We start from the raw sequence: 20,521 nt of genomic DNA on the forward strand, positions 1-20,521 counted from the left end.
TCAATGATCGTTTGATTTGACACATTTTATGAGAACGTTGCCAACAGAATGCACGAGGAAAGTCGATTCCGGCGGACCACCTAACCTACTTCTCACATCGGAAGAAACAATCATTGATCATTATCGATCCTCAACTTATTGGCGGAGTGATGCCGCGCCGCGGCAAGCTGGCGCTCGTCCATCGCCGCGAATATTTCGCTCAAAAGACCGAGGAGTCAAATCCGCGGGAGATGCACCTCGACAAAGGGAGCGCCGTTCATGGGGGGAGGGTGACCCCCAGCGGTGGACCAGGATACTCGCAGTTTCGCTCGCCACCTTTTTCAATGGCAATTGTCCCTTTCGCATTTCTAAACTTTTTGGAGTTGTCCCTTTCCTAATTTTGGACATTTTGTCATCTCATTTTATTTTCCAATGTCCTTTCTCCGCGGGAGGATTCCGGCTTCGATTGGACGGCGACCGCTTCGGGGTGAGCTCGATAACAGGCGGAATGGGTGCTTGGATGCGTCTATTTTGACCAGGAGCAGGTGTCGTCTTCCTGGAAATTTCCCCTTGTCCCCCTCCCCCACGTCGCAGTCTCAGACTGCAGCAGTCGCCACGTCACCCAGTCCAATTATCCAATCGGAGCAGATCCGGACTCCTCTTCGGCGCCGACTGATCTGAGCCAAGAAGGTGGGCTTAATGACCACAGAGGTGGTCCAAGGAGAAGAGGACAGGGGGAGGGGGCGACTAAAGAAAAGGAAAAGGGAAGATTCGGGAGGTGCGTCGAGAGCGACCAAGAGACGCTTCAGCACCGACGACGACTCCCGGCGGCAGCACCATTCCGCCGCTTTTGATTTAACCCCCCCACCCCAAAGCCCCGCTAGCGAATTTGCCGCAGAGTGCTTCAGGTGAGAACGTTGCCGACTGTCTGATGACGACGTTGGGCGTGCGCGCGCGCGTCCCCGTTGTTCTCCTCCGAAGAGGACGCGCCCCGAGTCCTTTGTGGACCCACAAATCGGGCCCGTGCGCCTCTTGAATGTCTCCGTGACCGAGTTGGATGCGCTCCACGTCGGAAGCTTCCTTTGACGCATGAGCAATTCTGGCGTCTCGCCGGGAGGGGGCGCTCGTACGTCACGGCAACCGAAAGCCGCTGCTGCAGGAGCCTCGACGTCACATGACTAATCCAACATCGGTTGGGCGGTGGTAGGGGGGTCTGTTCCCAAGAATTTGCGTTGTCAAGATAGACCTTGTTGATGGTCATCGTGTATCTTTCATATCATCCGTCGGTTGCTGTCCATGAAGCGAGCAATCACTTGTATCTGCAGCTCCCCGGTGGGGTTGCACAGTCCCTCAAGGCTCCATCCCGGGGCCCTTTTTGTTATTCTGGTCACGTTTGGCCAAGTTTTGGGCAGCAGCTCTATCACAATGGGTGCGTTTTGCACTCGTCGCCGATCGGTTGACTTGAAACCCGACGGCGCCGGTTCCTTGTAACGGGGCCCGGTTCTTGTGTTCCCCGTGCAGGTGACGGGATGCCGGGAAACCTGACGGCGCGGCTTTCCACGCCAGCACCTCCCCCGTTCGGGGGTCGGCCCCCGGCGGCGAACGGGATCCGGCCCGAGTGGGAGGCACCAACTTTGACGACGGCGGCCCTCTGCCGCGTGGTGGCCACGCTGGCGCTCTTCGTCCTGGCCGCCCTCAGCAACCTGTCGGTGCTGATCAGCGTGCGCTGGGGGCGGGGCTACCGTCTGGCGGCGCACCTGCGCCCACTGATCGCCAGCTTGGCCTCAGCCGATTTGCTGATGACGCTGGTGGTGATGCCACTGGATGCCATTTGGAACGCCACGGTGCAGTGGTACGGGGGCGACGTACTGTGCAAGGTGCTGTGCTTCCTCAAACTCTTCGCAATGCACGCCGCCGCCTTGGTTCTGGTGGTGGTGAGTCTGGACCGCTACCGGGCCATCCTGCGCCCTCTGGATTCGCTGGACGCCGGCCGCAGGAACAGGCGCATGCTGATGGTGGCCTGGATGCTCAGCTTGTTGCTGGCCACGCCGCAGGTGCAGTATGGCCGCCGCCTTTGGCCGGGTGGGCTCACACGGGGGGGATTCGGCAAGAGCCCACGGGCACTCCCAGTTTCCTCATTGCATTTCAATTTCCATTCGTGGCTCCAAAGCAAAGCACCCTAAGTCTTTGCGGGTAAAGACCCAGGGGTGGGGGGGGGGGGTCCATCCCACTCAAGGCCACCGCATGCGTTTTTACCCTTGGTTGGACAAAAAGCGTCCATGTCGGCCAAAGACGCTTTTGCCGCTCTTTGGCGTTTGCCGGCGAGCAACAAAGGCGGCGGCGCCGTTTGTTGCCTCACCTTGTCACTCTGGTCATTCTCAGCTTTTCATCTTTGGGGCGGTTCAGGCGGAGGGCCGCAACTTCACTCAGTGCGCCAGCCACGGAAGTTTCCGGCGCCGCTGGCAGGAGACGGCGTACAACATGTTTCACTTTGTCACGCTCTATGTCTTCCCTCTGCTTGTCATGACCTTCTGCTACAGTCGCATCCTCGCCGAGATCAGCGGGCAGATGCGCAAGAGCAAAGGTACGGGGAGGGGGGCGCACGGTGGGCGAGGGGGGTCTTGTCTCCCAACGGCTTTGAAGGCTCAAGGCGGTCGTCCGAATGTTCGACCCGGAGAGCGGCGATTGGTCGCTGGCGGTTGGGGGGCGGTCAGCGACGGCATCGCCCCCCTCCTGACTGCGGCCGCCCGGTGTGTCCAGACGGCGAGCGGTGCCTGCGGCGCAGTGGCAAAGACCCCATTCCCAGGGCCCGCATGAAGACCCTGAAGATGAGCGTGCTGATCGTGAGTTCCTTCGTGGTGTGCTGGACCCCCTACTACCTTATGGGGATCTGGTACTGGTTCCAGCCGGCCGTGATCCGCCGCATCCCCGAATACGTGCACCACCTGCTCTTTGTGTTGGGCAACGTCAACACGTGCTGCGACCCCCTCATCTACGGCTTCTACACGGCCTCCTTCCGGGCCGATCTGGCCGACGTGCTGGCGTGCCGCCGCCTGGGACGCGGCGGCGCCCGCGACTCGCCGCGTTCTATCGACGGCCTGGCGGCCCGCAACGCCCACGCCGCTCACGGGGGGGAGATGGAGTCCGACCTCAGCTCGAACCCGCACAGTGGGAACGTTTGAGAGACGCCAACGGGGAGGGCGGCGGGGGCTTTTGCGGTTGCTCACCTCGGGTGGCACAGGTCTCGCCCCTTAAGACGTCCCTCATCATCGCGGCTCAGATATTCGGCCTGGCGTTTCCTGACAAGGACAAATAAAGGACAGTCGGTGCTGGTGTGACCACCGAGTGACTCTCAAGCAGTCCAAGTGCCGGATGGCGGAACCGGAACTGCAGCAGCGGAAAGACCTTGGGAGAGAAGCTGCAGTTTTGGAAAGGACACCACGCGCATGCATCGTGGCCAGGCATCACTAGTCGCACTAGAAAATCCGATTTGCTGATCCCGGACGACATACGCCAATTTGGTTTTCGATCTTCGAATGCTTCAGCTCAAGTTTGCGATGCGGCTTGTTTGTCGTTGGGGTCATTAAACCACCCCTCCTCCACCAAGCACACTTTTCTAAGTAAAACGTTAATCTCGTTCGATATTACCTTGGAATGCGTGTTTTTTGCTTTCTCCAGCTAAAATCAAGATGATGGAGTTCTAGAAGGCTTTCCATCACCTTGCATGGCTGTGAAGGGGGGAAAAAGCTGAACGTGATACTCGTTGGTACACTATTTGGGGGGGTTACCCAAAGCAAAACTGACACGACACAATGATGGAAAAGAACAAAACTGGTTTGGGGGGTTTGATTCAATAAGACACGTGCTTGTTGGTGTTATGAGTTAAATTTGCTTATTGGATGTATTGAAAAATGGTCCCTTGCACATCTCAGAACTGGTGTTGAATCCCACATGGAGCTCAATCAAAAATGGAGTCGCATCCTCCCGCCGCTTTGAGTTGGCCTTCCAGCTGCTCGCTTGGTGCCCGACGGCTGGCTTTTGGCTGAGGAGTTTTTTTGTTGTTGCATCCTTTGTCTTTGCGTCCACGGGTGGCCCAGACATTTTCTTGACTGGTCGCCGTTTATCCGGCAAAGGCCTCGCAACACATTTGTCCTCGTCCGTCTGGTGGCCAAATTTTGCTTGTCTGAAGTTTGGCCAAGACCACCCTGCGCGCTCGACTCGAACAAAAGTGGTGGTAGTGGCGGTCTTTGAAGTCCAGCAACTTCCTGAGACCACCGGCAACGAGGTGGACGTCGCTGCCTGAAAACCCAAAGGAGGCAAAAGACGCGAAGAACTTGAAAACGGAGGCCAAGCAAAGATGGCCGCTTGGGAAGCACTTTACCGTCGCGCTTTCATCGTCGGAATCCAGCCGGGCGTACGTATTCCCAGCCCAGGAGGGCGTAGATTTCCTTCACCATGGCTTCGTACGCTGCCACGGAGCTGCAAGCAAGCAAAGGAGTCACAAGACAAGAAAAAAATGGCCCCCAATTTCCAAATGAGCTGCACAACAGATGCTGGGGCTTCTTCAATTCGGACACCAGTCCTTTTTTTGTTCACGCAAACAAACCTGAAGCTTCAAGTCCATCCATTTTCCCCAAAAAGCTTGTTTTCTGCATTTTCCCAGAGCAAAATAGCGGTAGACGAGATTGAAAATAAATAGTGAATTGTACCTACAAATGTTCCCATTGTGGGACGAATAAAGGTTTTCTGATTCTGATTCGCGGGGGGGTTTCACCTGGTGCAAGTGGACTTTTGCAGGTCTACTGACTGACCTGCTGAGCGCCAGGAGTCGGTCGGCATACTCGGCCCGCTTTTCCAGGAGAGATTTGAAAAGGCTCCATTGTTCCGACGCGTCCGGGGGGGTCAGGCGCCTTTTTTGCAGGTTCTCCGCGATCTGCGTCCGGAGCGCCCCTTCGCTCATCTCCGCCTCGTGGCCGTCACTGCAATGAACGCGCAACGCGACGTGGCGGTGACGCGCATCGAAATCGGACGCGTCGAATGTGACGGAGCGACGACCGACTTGGACACGCTTGGCGTGGACAGGCCGCCTGTGGCCGGCGTTCCGGGTCCTCTTGGTCTCAATGAGACCAAGATGCTTGCGGGCCGCGGGCCCGAAACTTGGCCTCCGTCGATGGGGGGCGGAAGTGTTTGGCCTCTTCTTCCTTCCTCGTTGGAAGCGCCGGTGCCGCCTGGTGGTCAAAAGCGCGCATAACACGTCTGTTCAGCCACCCCCCCAAAAAATTAAAACACCTCGCCCCCACTCGACGTCGCCCCTTGGCCGAAAAAGACGCCTTTTCCAACACTGAAATGAATTTTGGTTTTATTAAGACGACGGATCAAATAGCAACAGGTGCAACATTGTAGCAGCCGACGACGCGAGTGTGTGGCGCCATATGACGTCCTCATACGTTACTTGGCCAAGGAGGAGTGGACAGAGGCCACTTTTCTTTTCTTCTTTGAAAACATTGGGATACGCCAAATTGTTCCAAAGAAGGTGGTCCATCCTCGACCGTCTGTGTTGTTTTTTTTTTTTGTGGTATGTCTTGCGTTTATTAATTGACGTGACGTTGACCATCAAATAACGAGGATGTACGGCATGGCATGAGAAACCAATGTTGCTCTGGATCGCTTTTCATCAATGCAGGTGCACAAGTCCATTTTTCAACGGGAGCATCCGTGCGTGCGTCCGTCTTGATCTCCATCCGGACTGGTGGATGAAGACGCCCTAACCCGGGTTGTTCTTGCCTCCAAACTAATGCAAAGAGCAACCCCAGGAATGACAGACGATAGACGCAATAGACGCTCGTCAGGGGAAAAACAAAAAGTCTAAAAGGCCCCGTTTTTCATGGTGGTTGAAACGGAAACCGTGGCAATCCACCCAAGAAATGTCCACAATTCATGGGTGGGAAATCCAAGTCCAGTAAGCTAATTGTACCCCCCCTCCCCTCCCGGTCCCCCTTAAAAAAGACATTTTCCAGAAGTCTCCACGTTACTGTTCACCTGCTTCAACTTCTCTTCTCCTCAGCTCCAAGAACCTCGGCATGTGCAACAGCCGAATGGAGCCGCGGTGAATCCACTCTTTGTGCTGATTACACTGAAGGGCACGACAACAGGAAGGCCGTGGTCACCACGTGATTTAGGGGGGGGAGGGACAAAGGGACGGGACGGCACCCACCTCAGAAACCACCATGATCAAGCTGGAGTCCACCATTTCCACCTTGCACCTCCGCTGGATCCCGTTAAAGTCCACCGAGGTGTGGTGGCCGGGCTTGTACTGCGTCAGGTGGGGGTAGGGCCAGTCCCGGATGTACTGCTTCATGAAAGACTTGTGGCTGTCGTCCTGAATGTCGTCCGTGGGGTCCGGCACTAAATGGGACGCAATAAGCGGGTTGGGCAAAATAACTCGCCAGCGATCCAATTTTAGAGAGGCCGTTGTTGGGGGACAAGGAGGTCTGACTTACGTGGTCTGCACACTAGGTAAAATAAGGTTAGGCCAACATAGACGGGTCTGTGGTTGTCCAGGAACACCAAAAACCTACACATGGATTGAAAGATATGAAATGGTGACAAACGCCAAAGAGGAGGCAAGGCCCAAAGTCTTTGGAGGTACGCTACAGTGAGCTATATTCCACCGCGATTGTTTCTGTCCAGTGAACCGAGTGCACTCTGTACTTGCAGTCGTATATCATTGCATTTTTGTGAAGTAGGTAATGGTTTCTGGTGGGATTTTCCAAGCTACGCAGCTTATGACGACGTATTACGCATGTTTCCCTCCATGCTGGTTCTTGAAATTTCGGAATACGACAACAAGAAACGGGGGAGAAAAAAAAAGTGATTGAAGGCTACACTCTTTTTGCTAACACTACAGTTTATAAAGGTAAGTACGTTGTGGGAGAATATATGTTTCTCCATAACCGCCAAGTTTCAAACAAAAAGAAGCATTAGCATGTATATTTCTAGAGCTCGCATCTTTCCTAGTATTCAATGACAGCCATTTTTCCATTGACAAAAATCTGCCTGCATTCGATCGTTGATGTTTGATCATTTATATTTTGAAACTTTTGTGTTTTCTGTCCTTGTTTAGAATTTCAAAAGCTTTCCAATGGTACCTTACTCGTTAAGATCTGCCAAAAATTCAGAAAGTTATGATAGTTTAAAGGATAACCGACATCTGCGGACAAGTTGTGTCCATAATTTGTAAAATGGCTTCAAATGACTTCTACTGATCGTATTTTACAAAGATTCCACCGCATATAGCTATATTTTATGTTTTAAGACTCGCGCTGAATATTTCGGAAGTCTTGTTTTTGAGTTGGTGACGAGTCCATACGTGACGTCACTGAAGGATCGCCCCTGACTGAAAAAAAGGACACATTGTAGCAGTGTTCCCACAACGTCAATGCATTTTGCTGTGCTTGTTTGGTCTGAAAACGTCATGTTGCACCAAAAAGAGCCAGAAGAGGGCGACCAAGCTCCATATAAGGAATTTATCAGCCTGTGGAAACGGGCTGATTAATTCCTCACAGGGAGCTTGGTCGCCATTTTCTGCCTCTTTTCTGGGACGCTACATTGCCGTCCAGATGCCTCAAAATGACACTGAGGGACTTCTTTAATCAATTGAAAACATGTATGCTTTCCTCTTCAGAACTATTATGAATCATATTCATAACTGGATGTGTAACAAGAAAGCATATTCTCCGAATCTGGAGCCATAGTTTTGATTCTCCAGCAATGCAAGACGTCTTGGCGTGACGTCACGAACTGGGAGCGGGACTTTCTGAAAATGCCCAATTCGCAGCTCAATTTTTTGCAGATTTTGGACACTAAGTCATTTTTATTGGTGTTTTGCATTTGAATAAAAATATCACACTGCGTGTTTTGGGTATTTTAGATGCTATAAAACGTTTTTCTGATGTCAGTTAAGAAACAAAAAGTGACATTGGTTGTCCTTTAAACTGTAATATAGAACTCGGCCACAAATTTTCATTGTTTTAACTGTGCAATTACAGGCAGAAAATCCCCTCATATTTCAAAAATTCCATTATTTCCTTATAATTTGTCATAGAACAATATTCTATACCAGTGGTTCCCAACCTTTTTTGCGCCACGGACCGGTTTAATGTCAGACAATATTTTCACGGACCGGCGGATAAATACAACAAAATAAGACGTTTGTTTTTTACTCATTTTGCTAGCTTACGGTAGGCTAATTTTAGCAGTATGTATCACGTGACCTAGACAAGCGTTTTCACATGCGTCAAGAGTAAGTCATAGACGGATGTAATCTGGTAAATTTTCATTTTATGTGAATTACTTATTCTTTCTGCGCGGCCCGGTACCAAATGACCCAGGGACCGGTACCGGGCCGCGGCCCGGGGGTTGGGAACCTCTGATCTATACATCATTTGAAAGCTATTTAAATGCACATTAATATGGTATTAGAAAATGTGTGATGAATTATTATTGAAACATTTTGTCACAACCCTATTCTTTGGCTCACCTGAGTCTGTTCTTCCTGCTGGGGAGCTCGGACAAGATGCCCGCTCGGAACTGAGTGGGATCCTCCTGGCAGTTGACGACCACGCGAGCCCCGACGTAGACCTGCTCCAGCCTGGGGGTGACCTCAAAAGCAATGTGGTGTCCCGATACCAGGCTCCTCCCCTTTTCTTCAAACAGAATTTTGTATTTGACGCGCCCGTCTTCTACAAAAGCAAAAGGGCAGAACGGGTGACGGCTTGATTGGACTCGGTCAGACCAAGTGAACCGGGCCACAAAATCTCAAGGAAGAAAACAAATGCCGCTGTGACGGTCACAACTGGCTCTGATATATTCAAAGATGGATCGGGTGCATGAGATCGCCAGAGCAAAATAGTTCCCACCTTTCGTGACCACTTCCACAATTTCCCCCCTTTGCCACTTCAAGTTCTTCTTCCGGGCTAGGACGGTGGAGCCCACTGCGATTTCCTCCTCGGGCAGATCTGGGCGGATTTTGCTGATTTCGTGGGGCAGGTGGCCAAACGATGACGAATCGATGATGGGTGTGTGATCTGAGGAAATAGGGAGCACCGCAACGTGAGCGTGGCGGTCCATTTTCAACAAGTTGTAGGGGCGGAACTATTCTAACAGTCTCCTTTGGTCTATAGCCAGGCATCACTACTCCAACAAGCAAATACGATTTGCTCATATCATTACATCTTCCTTTCTTAATTGAATTATTTACTTTTAACAAATGTAATGAATTTAACATTGTCAGTAATTAGCAAATTTAAACTTGAATAAAGTCTTTCCAAACAACAATAAATGACACATTCACATCATTTTTTCACCACATGATCACTTAGAAAAACATGTCAAATGGTTTCAATCGGTCTCTCAGGTGGTTTCACTTTCTTCGAGGATTTTCAGATAGCATGTCCTGGAATTAGAGGTGTTACAGAAGTCTCCGTTACAGTCTCTGTTCGTTGACTTGCTTGCTATGGTTGGTTCTTTGAGAAGATCTCGGCGGTTTCTTCTTGAAACAGCACCTTCCTCTGTCTGAACGTTGTATGACCTCGGTTGGACCTGACGCAGAACAGTCCCTTTCTGTGACCATGTGTCTGCTTTGTGTCTTTGTACCTCACTTGGTCACCGGTGTGTAGTTCAGGTAGGTCCCGTGTTCCTCTGTCATGATAGAACTTGTATTTTTGTTTCTGTTGTTCTTTGATCTTCCTAACTTTCTCCCTTTCCTTGAGTAGCTGGGACGAGGACATACCACACTCGAGCGGCGTTGTGCGATACACCAGCAAGCTCTGGTAGAAATCCGTTCCACTGTCTGTTGCCTTGTACATCAGCCGTTTCGCAGTCTTGACAGAACTTTCCACCAATCCATTGGATTGTGGAAAATGTGGACTTGAGGTTGTGTGTTTAAAGTCCCACTCCTTCGCGAATTTTCTGAACTTCTCATTGGCGAATTGTGGACCGTTATCAGACAACACTTGGTTTGCAATCCCGTTTCTAGGCTCTTTTCAATTCCCAGATGTCCTTCGTGAATCTTTTTGAGAATTTCACTTCTCAAAGTCTTTGGAATGACGATCTTGCAGCGTTTGTATATTGGATTGGATTTGCCTTCATTAGTCTCGCAGTGGAGAAATTTACATTTTATATGATGTCGTCCACTACAGATAACTCCATCCTGTAGTTCCAATATTCTGCTGTCACTTTACTTGAGGATTTTCGGATAGCATGTCCTGGAATTAGAGGTGTTACAACAGTCTCTGTTACAGTCTCTGTTCGTTGACTTGCTGTGGTTGGTTCTTTAAGAAGATCTCGGCGGTTTCTTCTTAAAACAGCACCTTCCTCTGTCTGAACGTTGTATGACCTTGGTTGGACCTGACGCAAAACAGTCCCTTTCTGTGACCATGTGTCTGTTTTGTCTTTGTACCGTACTTGGTCACCGGTGTATAGTTAAGGTAGGTTCCGTGCTCCTCTGTCGTGGTAGAACTTAGTGATGCAATCTTTTTCTTCTCTTTCATTCTTTACAGCACATGTGTCAAAGTCAAGGCCCGCGGGCCAAATCCGACCCACCACATCATTTTTTTCGGCCCGCGAAAGCAAATCAAACTTGTTAAATTCCATGATGATTGCTAAAATCTGAGACTTCAGATTTGAACACCCCTGCTTTACAGTATTCATATAAAGTTCCTTCACTTCATAATGATCATCTACTGCAGGGGTGTCAAAGTCATTTTTTGCCGCGGGCCATATTGTAGTTATGGTTTCCTCTCGAGGGCCGTTATGAATTTGGGGAACACATTAGAATGTTTAAATCCCTTCAAATATTACATATAGAGCACACAGCAAATTAACGAATAACTCGTTTTCAAATCTGAAGTCAAGAATAATGACTTTTATTGTGGTTGACATCCAAAAATATGAAATTTTGGCTCGGATTTTAGCAATCATCATGGAATTTAACAAGTTTGATTTGCTTTCGCGCGGCCGAGAAAAATGATGTGGCGGCCCGGATTTAACCCGCGGGCCTTGACTTTGACACCTGTGATCTACTGCATCGACCTTCCCTTTCATTTCTTGGTTCCTGCAGTAACAAGCATAGTGATTTGCTTTGTCGCAGTTTTTACATATTTTCCCATATGCTGGACACTGCTTTGGGGGATGTTGCGTACCACAACAAGTACAAGATTTTTGTTTGAATATCCTATTTTTATTGGGTTGTCTGATTCTTGCTTTCATATCAGCAGTCTTGTTTTTGTTGAATCTGTGTGCGTTTCTTTCCACTGCATCAACACACCCCGGCACCGCAGGTCCTCTTAAACTCGTGACAATCAAACTTTTGAAAATAGCATGACGTGTCAATTCCAATTCAATCACTTTCCTGGATAGAAGGACTCACCCACGGTGTTGGCTTGGTTTTTCATCTTGCTTTTCGATTTTTTGGCTGAGGGATGATCGGAGTCACTGTAGTCGCCATCTTGGGCCCGATCGGAATCCGAACTGCTTTGAGATTCATCTTCGCTGTAAAACTGGGTGGGCGTCGGTGGTCGAAGAGCACTGATCTTGTAATCGGGAAGGCGCACCAATGACACCTCCACTCTTTTGGATAATCCGTATTCCAAACGCATCTTTTTACATGGAAAGCCACTCGTGGAAGGACCTGAATCGCATTGAGGTTCAGGCAAGTTTTCTCAAAAGAAAAGACAAAAATAACGCATGAAGATACAAGACAAGCACACTCAAAATGGCAGAATAGATCGAAGAATAAAAACATATTTAGATAGATTTCCCCCCATAACCAGCGCCATAACTAACTTACCGAAGTCAAACATTCCTATCTTGACACTGGTTTCCTCGGACTGTAACATTGTTACCTCCAGCTGGTCATCCAGCTCCATCATCTCCCCTAACCGATACAGAATCGATGAACGCCTATAAAAAGAGAACGTTAGTCACTAGAAATGCTGGAAGCAAGTCGTCCGCGACTAAGGTCACTTCCAAACTTGAACCGAATGAAGAACAACATTTGAAATGAAAATGGCGCTCATTTCTCAAACAATTCTCTTGCTCGTGCGGACATTTGAGCGGCGGCGTTCCAAAGCTAGCATCATCGGCTCTGAACGGAAAGCGACCGCGGGGGGGGGGGGTGCGACGCGGCGTTCCGCTGAAGAAAATGAAACTTTACGATTGATCGTGACCGCGGCCGGCGTCCAAAGCTGAAACGCCCCGCGAGTCCAAGTCTCGGACGACGCGTCCCGGGGGAAAGGGGGGGGGGGGGGGGTTAGAAACGAGGCGAAGCAATGCGGCAGATAGGACTAGCTTACCCGACTAAAGCAATTGCTCCCCTTTGGGGTCTTTGGGGCTACGATTTCGGAGCACAGCGAGCATAAAGAGCTCGTTGAAGATGTGTTCAAAGCCCTCCTGCCTGACGACCAGTTGGAGGACGAAGAAGAACGCGGGAAAGCGTCAGCGTTGCGTTAGCTACGATGCTACGATGTTCCTTCGTCGCGTCGTCGTCGCTCTTCTTCGCTGCTCGTTTTTTTATTCTTCTTCGTTGGTTGTTTTCTTCTTCGCTCGTCGTTTCTTCTTTGTCTAATTTTGGGCGGTTCGCCAACAACGTATTATTGCTCGTTTGTCGCGTGGACTACAGTGTCTCGTTACCATAGTTGCATGCGGTGGTGTTTAGCCGAAGGCACTGATTTAACACTAACTTCCCGAAACATTTGGTACAATATTACAAATTGAAACACATTTCCAGACCCCGTGGGAGGCTGGGCGTCTCAGCTGTAGTTGCAAAGCATCACACAAGTAGACGTTATGCGGTGCCTGAGGGACAATGAAACACAATCTTCTTTTCCTTTCGGCTTTCCCCTTCAAGGGGTCGCCACAGTGAATCAGTGTCCTCCATCTTCAATGGTTTGATTCGCATGTTTGTTTTACGTTGCTCGTTGCTTCCTGACACAATCCTGTGTATTTATCCGGGCTAGGCGACCGGCACAAGAAGACACTGGCTTATGTCCCCTTGTGGCTACAGAACAAGCAACTCTATGAACGTAATAAAGATGAAGATCCTCAGTAAAAGGCTCCCAAACACAAAATGGTCATCAGCACGACAACATTCACAAAGGTTGCACCTCGCTGACATTTCTCTGTATTCAGCTTCAGGTTTGCTTTACTTGTTGCTTCTAGCACAGCTTTCAGTCTCTCGTCATGTTGAGCTCTGGTGGCACCCCAAATGATGATGTTAAGTACTCATATATCATGTTGATTGTTTTGTGATAATCTTCAGGAGCTGAAGCAATGCCAAAAGGTAGTTTTAGGAATCTGTATCTTCCAAACGGAGTGTTGAAAGTACATAGTTTGGAACTTGGCTCATCCAGCTTAATTTGCCAAAATCCTGAAGGATCATTTAGCTTGCTGAAATACTTTGCCTTTGAAAACTGTGCCATATCTCTTCACGAGTAGGTAGCTTGAAGTGTTCTCTCTTGATGGCTCTGTTTAGATCTCTGGGATCCAGGCATATTCTGAGTTTTCCGTTCTTTTTCTCTACGACAACGAGGGAACTCACCCAGTCAGTCGGCTCATCAATTTTCTTTATAACATGCCTGCTCTCCATGTTGTCCAATTCTGATTTTAGCTGCTTTTGAAGAGCAAATGGGACTTTCCTGCATGGTTGTATCACTGGTGGCACACTCTTGTCCACTCTGATTGTGTGTTCTGCTGGTAGGCAGCATAACCCTTGAAACAAGTCTTTGTACTGCTCCATCAGTTGATCATATACTGTCTCTTTTTGTCTATCCACGACAAAAACTCTCTTCACTAGGTGTAGTCTCTCACATGCCGACAATCCTAGTAGACCCTGCACATCCCTTGGAACTATGATGAAAGATAGCGTATGTAATTGGCCTTTATGTGTCACATTCACAATGCATTTTCCTTTCATTGGTATGACTGCACCCGCATAAGCTGTTACTTTCATGTTTGCTTCATGTATTTTTGGTCTTGGGTCTGATCTTCATGAAATCAGTCTCTGAAATGACATTCACATTGGCTCCAGTATCCAATTTGAATTTTAGATTAATGTTGTTCACTTTCAGTGTAGTGATCCAATCTCTTTCTTCTCTTTCATCTTTTACCGCATTCACATAAAGTTCCTCCACATCATAATGATCATCTACTGCATCTACCTTGCCTTTGATTTCTTGGTTCCTGCAGCAACGAGCATAGTGATTTGCTTTGTCGCAGTTTTTTACATATTTCCCATATGCTGGACATTGCTTTGGGGGATGTTGCGTACCACAGGCAGACGACAGAGAGAAAGTGATAAAATGGATAGAAAACAGTGAAATTTGGACTCGTTTCAACTTTGATTTCAAAAGCAGAGTGTAGACTGCAAGATTAAAATATCCCATCAATCAGTCTCCACAAATAACCCGCACAAGACATCTGTACACTTGATGCAAAAAGCTATCAACCCAGCTAAACACAACACATTTAGGAACAAGGTAATATTATTGCAGAGAAAGCACCTACAAGGGATCATTCCTCAAGATCAGGGGTGTCCAATGTCGGTCCTCGAGGGCCGCCGTACTGCCTGTTTTCCAGCTCTCCCAGGAGCAACGCACCTGATTCAAATCATCAGGACCATTTTGATGCTGCTTCAGAGCTGGCTGACGAGCTGATCATTTGAATCAGGTGTGTTGCTCCTGGGAGAGCTGGAAAACAGGCAGGATAGCGGCCCTCGAGGACCGACTTTGGACACCCCTGCTCAAGATGGTGAAAGAAGAAGGTTACGTTCCTCATCAAGTGTTTACTGCTGAGGAAACCGGTCACTCCATTCCATCAAGCCATCAACAACCATCACAAAAGTAAATAAAATGACTTTATTATCCATTACAGTTTATTTATTTTTTATTAAATACCATAGCACATTTATTATACATAAAATAAGGTATATTTGGTGTTTTAAGTCTTAGAAAATTAGAAAGTAATTGATGTTTTATGGGGACCTGGGAACAGATTATTCAAAATTTAATGGGTTTCAATGGGAAATACATTTTTGGGATACACACTTTTCGCCTGACACACTCTGTCTGGGAACTAATTAAGTTCGTAAGCTAAGGTATCACTGTATTATTATATTATTGTCGCAAAGAGCCAGCTGGCCGACCGACGCCACCGCTAACCATACAGTTTGCTAGCCGCTAATGATGCCGATCAGGCGTGGCTTGAGGTTTTTCAACCAACTCTTTGCCTAAAACCTGCATGCTATAAAGTGACGTGAGCGTGTGACAAGTTTTCTTTCCTGCAAAGGACTTTGGGCCGCGAGTACAGGGCGGCTGTGCTCTTCCTGCTCATGTGCACCTTTGCCCTCATCACCCACTTGGCTGGCCTGCATCTGGTGGCGTCTTCTTCTATTTTAGCTAGCTTTCTATCTATTTCAGTTACTTCCAGGTTGAGTAATTATTAGCTAACTCTTAGCTAGCTTTCAATCGATTTGAGTTACTTCCGGGTTGAGTGATTATTAGCTAACTCTTAGCTAGCTAGCTTTCTATCTATTTGAATTACTTCCGGGTTAGTGATTATTGGCTAACTCTTAGCTAGCTAGCTTTCTATCTATTTTAGTTACTTCCAGGTGGAGTGATTATTAGCTAACTATTAGCTAGCTAGCTTTCTATCTATTTGAGTTACTTCCGGGTTGAGTGATAATTAGCTAACTATTAGCTAGCTAGCTTTCTATCTATTTGAGTTACTTCCGGGTTGAGTGATTATTAGCTAACTCTTAGCTAGCTAGCTTTCTATCTATTTGAGTTACTTCCGGGTTGAGTGAACGCTGGCGCCTGTGGCTGCCGCTGCTGACCCACAGAAAAACGTTATCCTGTGAGTGTAAAGTGAATGAAATGGATTATTATTATTATTATTACTTGGGGACGTGCAAATCATTCAAATTTTAGGAGTACTGATTAAACAATGTCGTCAATAAAACAAGGCACCCATTGTTTTTTTTTTTTCATTCATTGTTTCTTAGTTACACCAGAGATAATAAGGGATAATACATTTTCATTGGAATGATAAAGGTTGTCAGTGGTTTTCCAACCATCCCGGTGACCCCATCGACGAGCTGCGTCATTCTAAATCTCAATTGTGGTGTCGAACTCGACTTCAATCACGTCTGGGCTGGGATATTCTCTTTGAGATTTCTCCAATATACACAGCACATCCGGGATGGCGTTTTGCTTCTTCATTTAAAGGACAACCGACTCCATTTTTTTGTTTCCTATCTGACATCAGAAAAACGTTTTATAGCATCTAAAATATCTAAAACACACAGGCTGATATTTTTAGTCAAATGCAAAACACCAATAAAAATGACTTAAGTATGCCAAAACTGCCACAAATTAGCTCAAAACTGGGGAGATTCAGAAAGTCCAGCCCCCTTGTTCGTGACGTCACTATGGATCACACATTGCCATGCTCCAGAATCAAAACAATGCCTTCCAAGAGTTCAGATTTGGAGAAGATGCTTTCTTGTTACTCATCCAGTTATGAATATGACTCAAATAGTTCCGAAGAGGAAAGCATACATGTTTGCAATCGATTCAAGAAGTCCTTCCGTATCAATTCGAGCCGATGAAATCGATGAAGATCTGGACTCTGTTGTAGTGCCCAGAAAATGCACAAGATGGCGCACAGGCTCGGTTGGAAATGGGCTGATTTCTCCTCTGGGAATTTGTGTAAGCTTACACCTTTTTTATGCGTGTTACTGGAATTGGCTGCAACACACAACGATTCACAATGGCATTATTTATGTAGTTTTCCTTCTAATTTCACGATCAACATGGTGTTTTCAGATGAAAAAAAAAGTACCCAAAATGCATTGCGTTCCGAATGTGACGTCACTTCAGGCATCGTCATCAACTCGAAAACAAGACTTCATGAATATTCAGCGCGAGTCTTAAAACGTAAAATATAGCTATATGTGGTGGAATCTTTGTGCGCAGTAGAAGTGATTTTACAAATTATGGACTCAACTTGTCTGGAGGTGTCGGTTGTCTTTTAAGCACCTCGTCGATGCCAAATGGTTCAGGTAATCTGCTCCTCTTGGTAGGTGGAGGTGGAGATGGAACCGTAAGGGTCGACCACTGTCTGGGCGCAGCGCACCATCGTTACCAGGAGGAAGAAGCACAGGAGGGAGAGGAAGAAGAGGGCAAAACCCAGATCCAGATCCACCGGGACCGGGACCGGGGGCGCCGGATGCTTCCCGTGCTCCATGGAGCTGATCGACGCCAAGCCCTCCTGGCGTCGGAGACGCCGATGATCTGCGTGCGATAAGAGACAAAGAGGAGCGATGGTTCATCAGGCTCATCTTCAAAGACACGCTCGCCGCTTGATTGCTTGGAGCAGCCTTGCGAACATTTGCCGAACCCATTTTGATCCAGCAGCTCCTGTATTTTGTTTTTCTACTTCTTTCTTTCCTTTCCGAATGTTACTGCTGTGAAATGTCAATTTCTCCACTGCGAGACGAATAAAGGTACAGTGAGATCTCAACTTACGAACTTTGGTTCCCAGACAGAGTGTGTAAGGCGAAAAGTGTGTATCTCCAAAAAAAAATTCCCATAGGAAACCATTAAAATGGGAATAATCCGTTCCTGGGTTTCCATAAAATATACTTTTCAACTAAATAAGCCTTAAAACTACACACAACATACCTTATTCTATGTATAATAAATGTGCTATTGTATTGTAATTAAAGAAATACACTGCATTGTATCATAAAGTCAGTTTATTTACATTTGTGATGGTCATTTAGGGCTCGATGTAATGGCGTTGGAGGTCGAAGATCAAAGGGAATTGCTGTTTGTAAAGAGAGGCGCATTACATGAGGATTGTAATTAAAGAAACAAACTGTGCTGTAAAATGAAGTTTTATTTACCTTTTTGATGGTCGTTGATGGCTTATGGAAGGAGAGTCCCCTTCCATAAGGACTGTTGGTAACTTAACCTTTGGTGCTGTTCGGTCGTGTGCTTCCGCCGAAGATCACTCCGCCAGGCGTGGTGGGTGTGTATTATGAAAATAGTGCTTATTATAAGGTTTAATTTTCATAAATTTGACGTTTGTAATTTACAAAGATGGACAAAAAAAAGCCCAAGACCATAAAATGAGTTTGAAGAGCTTCATGTGCTTCATGTCACAAAGAGGGTACAGCAAGTGCTGAAGAATGAATGACTCTGTGTGTTTGTGTTGTTATAATAATAATAATACATTTCATTTATAAGGGCCTTTCAAAACTCTCAAGGTCACTTTGCAGTCACCGGATAAGTTTTTTTTCTGTGGGTGAGCAGCGGCAGCCACACGCGCCAGGTTCACTTGACCCGGAAGTAACTCAAATATATAGCAAGCTACCTAGCTAGCAAATATTATTTGTTATTGAGGTTTTTTTTGTTCTTTTGACTTCAAGATGGCGCCGCAAGAGTGGCTGCCTTTACAGCAGCTCCTGTATTTTGTTTTTCTACTTCTTTCTTTCCTTGCCTCTTCCTTTCATAACTTTGCATACATCCAATCCAGTCCAAAACAACCTCATCTGTAACGCGAGGGAGCCTTGACGGAAAAGCCGCCTGGGTGACAAAGTCTCATTTGGCCTTTCTTTCTTCTCCTTTGGAAGTTTGCCATTTTTGTGCAGTGAAGATGCAACATTCCTTTTCCATAGAAAGGATTCAAAAGTCATGCTTTCATTTTGCTATTTGGGATGGAACCCACCCCCCCTCTCCCCCCGCCCCCTCCCGAAAGATGCACACGGAGCGATATAGAACTTACCACGGGTCTCGGCCACTTTTGAGAAGCTTCATCTGCTGGCGTTGGTCTGTGGGCCGCTTCCTTTTCAGGTGACCTGCGCAAGGCGGTCTTCCCCTTGTCGGCCGTGTGACCTCAACTAGCGTGAAGCCGATTGGCACGCGCCTTGTAGGGAACATTCGAGCGTGGAGATAACGATCTGGACGGCCTCATCAATATTTGAGTGCGAATGTGAGAAGGCAGAAGATTCTTTTGTTGTCCTGTCAAAAGGAGGCTCAAACTGTTCCAAACGCTGTTCAACTGTCGGCCATGCTGAATTTGGGCCTTCTGAAAGAGCAACCATGTCAAACACGTTTGCGAGGAGGAGAAACAATCTGGATGGTAGATGGAACAGATGCAATTGCCATTGGAGACAGTGAGGTCCGAAGCGACCCCCCCCCACCCACCTGCCATTTCAATGTCCTGATGATAAATAATAATCATACATTTCATTTCTAAGTGCCTTTCAAAACTGTCAAGTTCAATTTACAATCACAGGATACGTTTTTCTGTGTGTGAGCAGCGGCAGCCGAACGCCCCAACCCAAAATAACTCAAATAGAAAACTAGCTAGCAGATACATAGCTAATAGATAGTCAGCCAGATAGCTAGCTAGATAGTCAGGTAATAGATATATAGCTCGATAGGCTAGATAGGCAGCCGTCTAGCTAGACAGCCAATAATAAAAATTGTAACAATATAATTTCAAAAGTCAAGTCAAAGTCAACTTTATAGTCAAATATGCTAATATGCATGACATACAGAAACTTATAATGACTTTAACAAACATAAACATGAAAACGCCAGTTTACCGGGAGAGGGAAGCCACTGCGTGTGCACGCGCCGCCATCTTGGGGAAAAAAAAGCACCTTTCAAAACTCTTAAAGAACAACCGACGCTGGACAAGTTGTGTCCATAATTTGTAAAATCACTTCAAATGACTTCTACTGAGCGTATTTTACAAAGATTCCACCGCATATAGCTATATTTTACGCTTATTAAGAGTTTGGTGACTTACTGTGACGACGCTGAATATTCATGAAGTCACATAAATAATGCGATTGTGAATCGTTGTGTGTTGCACCAAGACTACTATTTGATACTAGTTGACACAAATTCCCAGCAGACAAATTAGCCCATTTCCAGCGGAGCTTGGGCGCCATTTTGTGCATTTTCGGGGACGCTACATTTCAGTCCAAATGCCTCAAAATGATACGGTAAGCACTTCTTTAATCGATTGCAAACATTTATGCTTTCATGTTCAGAACTATTTGAATCATATTCATAACTGGATGAGTAACAAGAAAGCATCTTCTCCAAATCGGAAGCCATTGTTTTGATTCTCGAGCAAGGAAAGACGCCCTGGCGTGACATCACGAAAAAGGGAAGGAGATCTTCTGAAACTCTGCATTTCCGGAGTCGTTTTGAAGTAGTTTTAGGACACCAAGTAATTTTTATTGGTGCTTTGCATTTGACTACAAATATCAGCCTGCGTGTTTTGGGTATTTTAGATGCTATAAAACGTTTTTCTAATGTCAGTTAGGAAACAAAAAATGGTGTCGTTGTCCTTTTAGGTCACTTTACTGTCACAGGATCAGTTTCTCTGTGGGTGAGCAGCGGCAGCGTTCACTCAATCTGGAATAACTCAAATTGATATAAAGCTAGCTAGAATAACTCAAATAGAT

General features: G+C 47.1%; 3 protein-coding genes across 7 annotated transcripts; 1 reads left to right on the plus strand and 2 right to left on the minus strand.

Moving 5' to 3' along the window:
• The first annotated feature begins 751 nt into the window (after window positions 1-751).
• Window positions 752-3,654, plus strand: gnrhr1 (gonadotropin releasing hormone receptor 1). Of its 3 annotated transcripts, none has more exons than XM_089023156.1 (4): window positions 752-887; window positions 1,501-2,033; window positions 2,362-2,563; window positions 2,740-3,654. In XM_089023156.1, exons 2-4 carry the CDS (start codon window positions 1,509-1,511, stop codon window positions 3,159-3,161), a joined length of 1,149 nt encoding a protein of 382 aa, XP_088879282.1. In that variant the 5' UTR covers window positions 752-887; window positions 1,501-1,508; the 3' UTR covers window positions 3,162-3,654. The 3 variants fall into 3 exon arrangements, with proteins under 3 accessions (XP_088879282.1, XP_088879280.1, XP_088879281.1); XM_089023154.1 differs by having other exon boundaries at window positions 830-1,408; XM_089023155.1 differs by having other exon boundaries at window positions 830-1,408; window positions 2,520-2,563.
• A 141-nt stretch (window positions 3,655-3,795) lies between these two features.
• On the minus strand, window positions 3,796-12,491 carry setdb1a (SET domain bifurcated histone lysine methyltransferase 1a). 2 transcript variants are annotated; one of them, XM_089023153.1, is made up of 12 exons: window positions 12,333-12,491; window positions 11,828-11,940; window positions 11,408-11,668; window positions 8,898-9,065; window positions 8,519-8,720; window positions 6,480-6,553; window positions 6,194-6,384; window positions 6,019-6,112; window positions 5,039-5,207; window positions 4,791-4,958; window positions 4,361-4,458; window positions 3,796-4,278 (listed from the first exon to the last, which is right to left on the minus strand). In XM_089023153.1, exons 2-11 carry the CDS (start codon window positions 11,907-11,909, stop codon window positions 4,371-4,373), a joined length of 1,497 nt encoding a protein of 498 aa, XP_088879279.1. In that variant the 5' UTR covers window positions 11,910-11,940; window positions 12,333-12,491; the 3' UTR covers window positions 3,796-4,278; window positions 4,361-4,370. The 2 variants fall into 2 exon arrangements, with proteins under 2 accessions (XP_088879279.1, XP_088879278.1); XM_089023152.1 differs by having other exon boundaries at window positions 11,408-11,698.
• Window positions 12,492-15,975: 3,484 nt separating this feature from the next.
• On the minus strand, window positions 15,976-19,801 carry ctxnd1 (cortexin domain containing 1). Of its 2 annotated transcripts, none has more exons than XM_089023482.1 (2): window positions 18,823-19,801; window positions 15,976-17,327 (listed from the first exon to the last, which is right to left on the minus strand). In XM_089023482.1, the coding sequence occupies exon 2, from the start codon at window positions 17,278-17,280 to the stop codon at window positions 17,092-17,094; it is 189 nt and encodes a 62-aa protein (XP_088879608.1). In that variant the 5' UTR covers window positions 17,281-17,327; window positions 18,823-19,801; the 3' UTR covers window positions 15,976-17,091. The 2 variants fall into 2 exon arrangements, 1 of the variants encoding a protein (XP_088879608.1); XR_016118639.1 differs by lacking the exon at window positions 18,823-19,801 and having other exon boundaries at window positions 15,978-16,781; window positions 17,041-18,740.
• Window positions 19,802-20,521: the final 720 nt, after the last annotated feature.

Source organism: Hippocampus bargibanti, linkage group LG20 (genome assembly GCF_051943395.1).
Source record: "Hippocampus bargibanti isolate YZ-2025 linkage group LG20, ASM5194339v1, whole genome shotgun sequence".
Classification (NCBI taxonomy): domain Eukaryota; kingdom Metazoa; phylum Chordata; class Actinopteri; order Syngnathiformes; family Syngnathidae; genus Hippocampus; species Hippocampus bargibanti.

Bases quoted from the DNA above. Each gene is read 5' to 3' on its own strand.
- gnrhr1 (XM_089023154.1), top strand. From the start codon at position 1,276: ATGAAGCGAGCAATCACTTGTATCTGCAGCTCCCCGGTGGGGTTGCAC. The intron at 1,409-1,500 runs GTGCGTTTTGCA...TTCCCCGTGCAG, and splicing joins CAGCAGCTCTATCACAATGG to GTGACGGGATGCCGGGAAAC. The intron at 2,034-2,361 runs GTGCAGTATGGC...GGTCATTCTCAG, and splicing joins TGTTGCTGGCCACGCCGCAG to CTTTTCATCTTTGGGGCGGT.
- setdb1a (XM_089023152.1), bottom strand. From the start codon at position 11,909: ATGATGGAGCTGGATGACCAGCTGGAGGTAACAATGTTACAGTCCGAG. The intron at 9,066-11,407 runs GTGAGTCCTTCT...CTATTTCCTCAG, and splicing joins AAACCAAGCCAACACCGTGG to ATCACACACCCATCATCGAT. The intron at 4,959-5,038 runs GTCGGTCGTCGC...CGTTCATTGCAG, and splicing joins TCCACGCCAAGCGTGTCCAA to TGACGGCCACGAGGCGGAGA.
- ctxnd1 (XM_089023482.1), bottom strand. From the start codon at position 17,280: ATGGAGCACGGGAAGCATCCGGCGCCCCCGGTCCCGGTCCCGGTGGAT.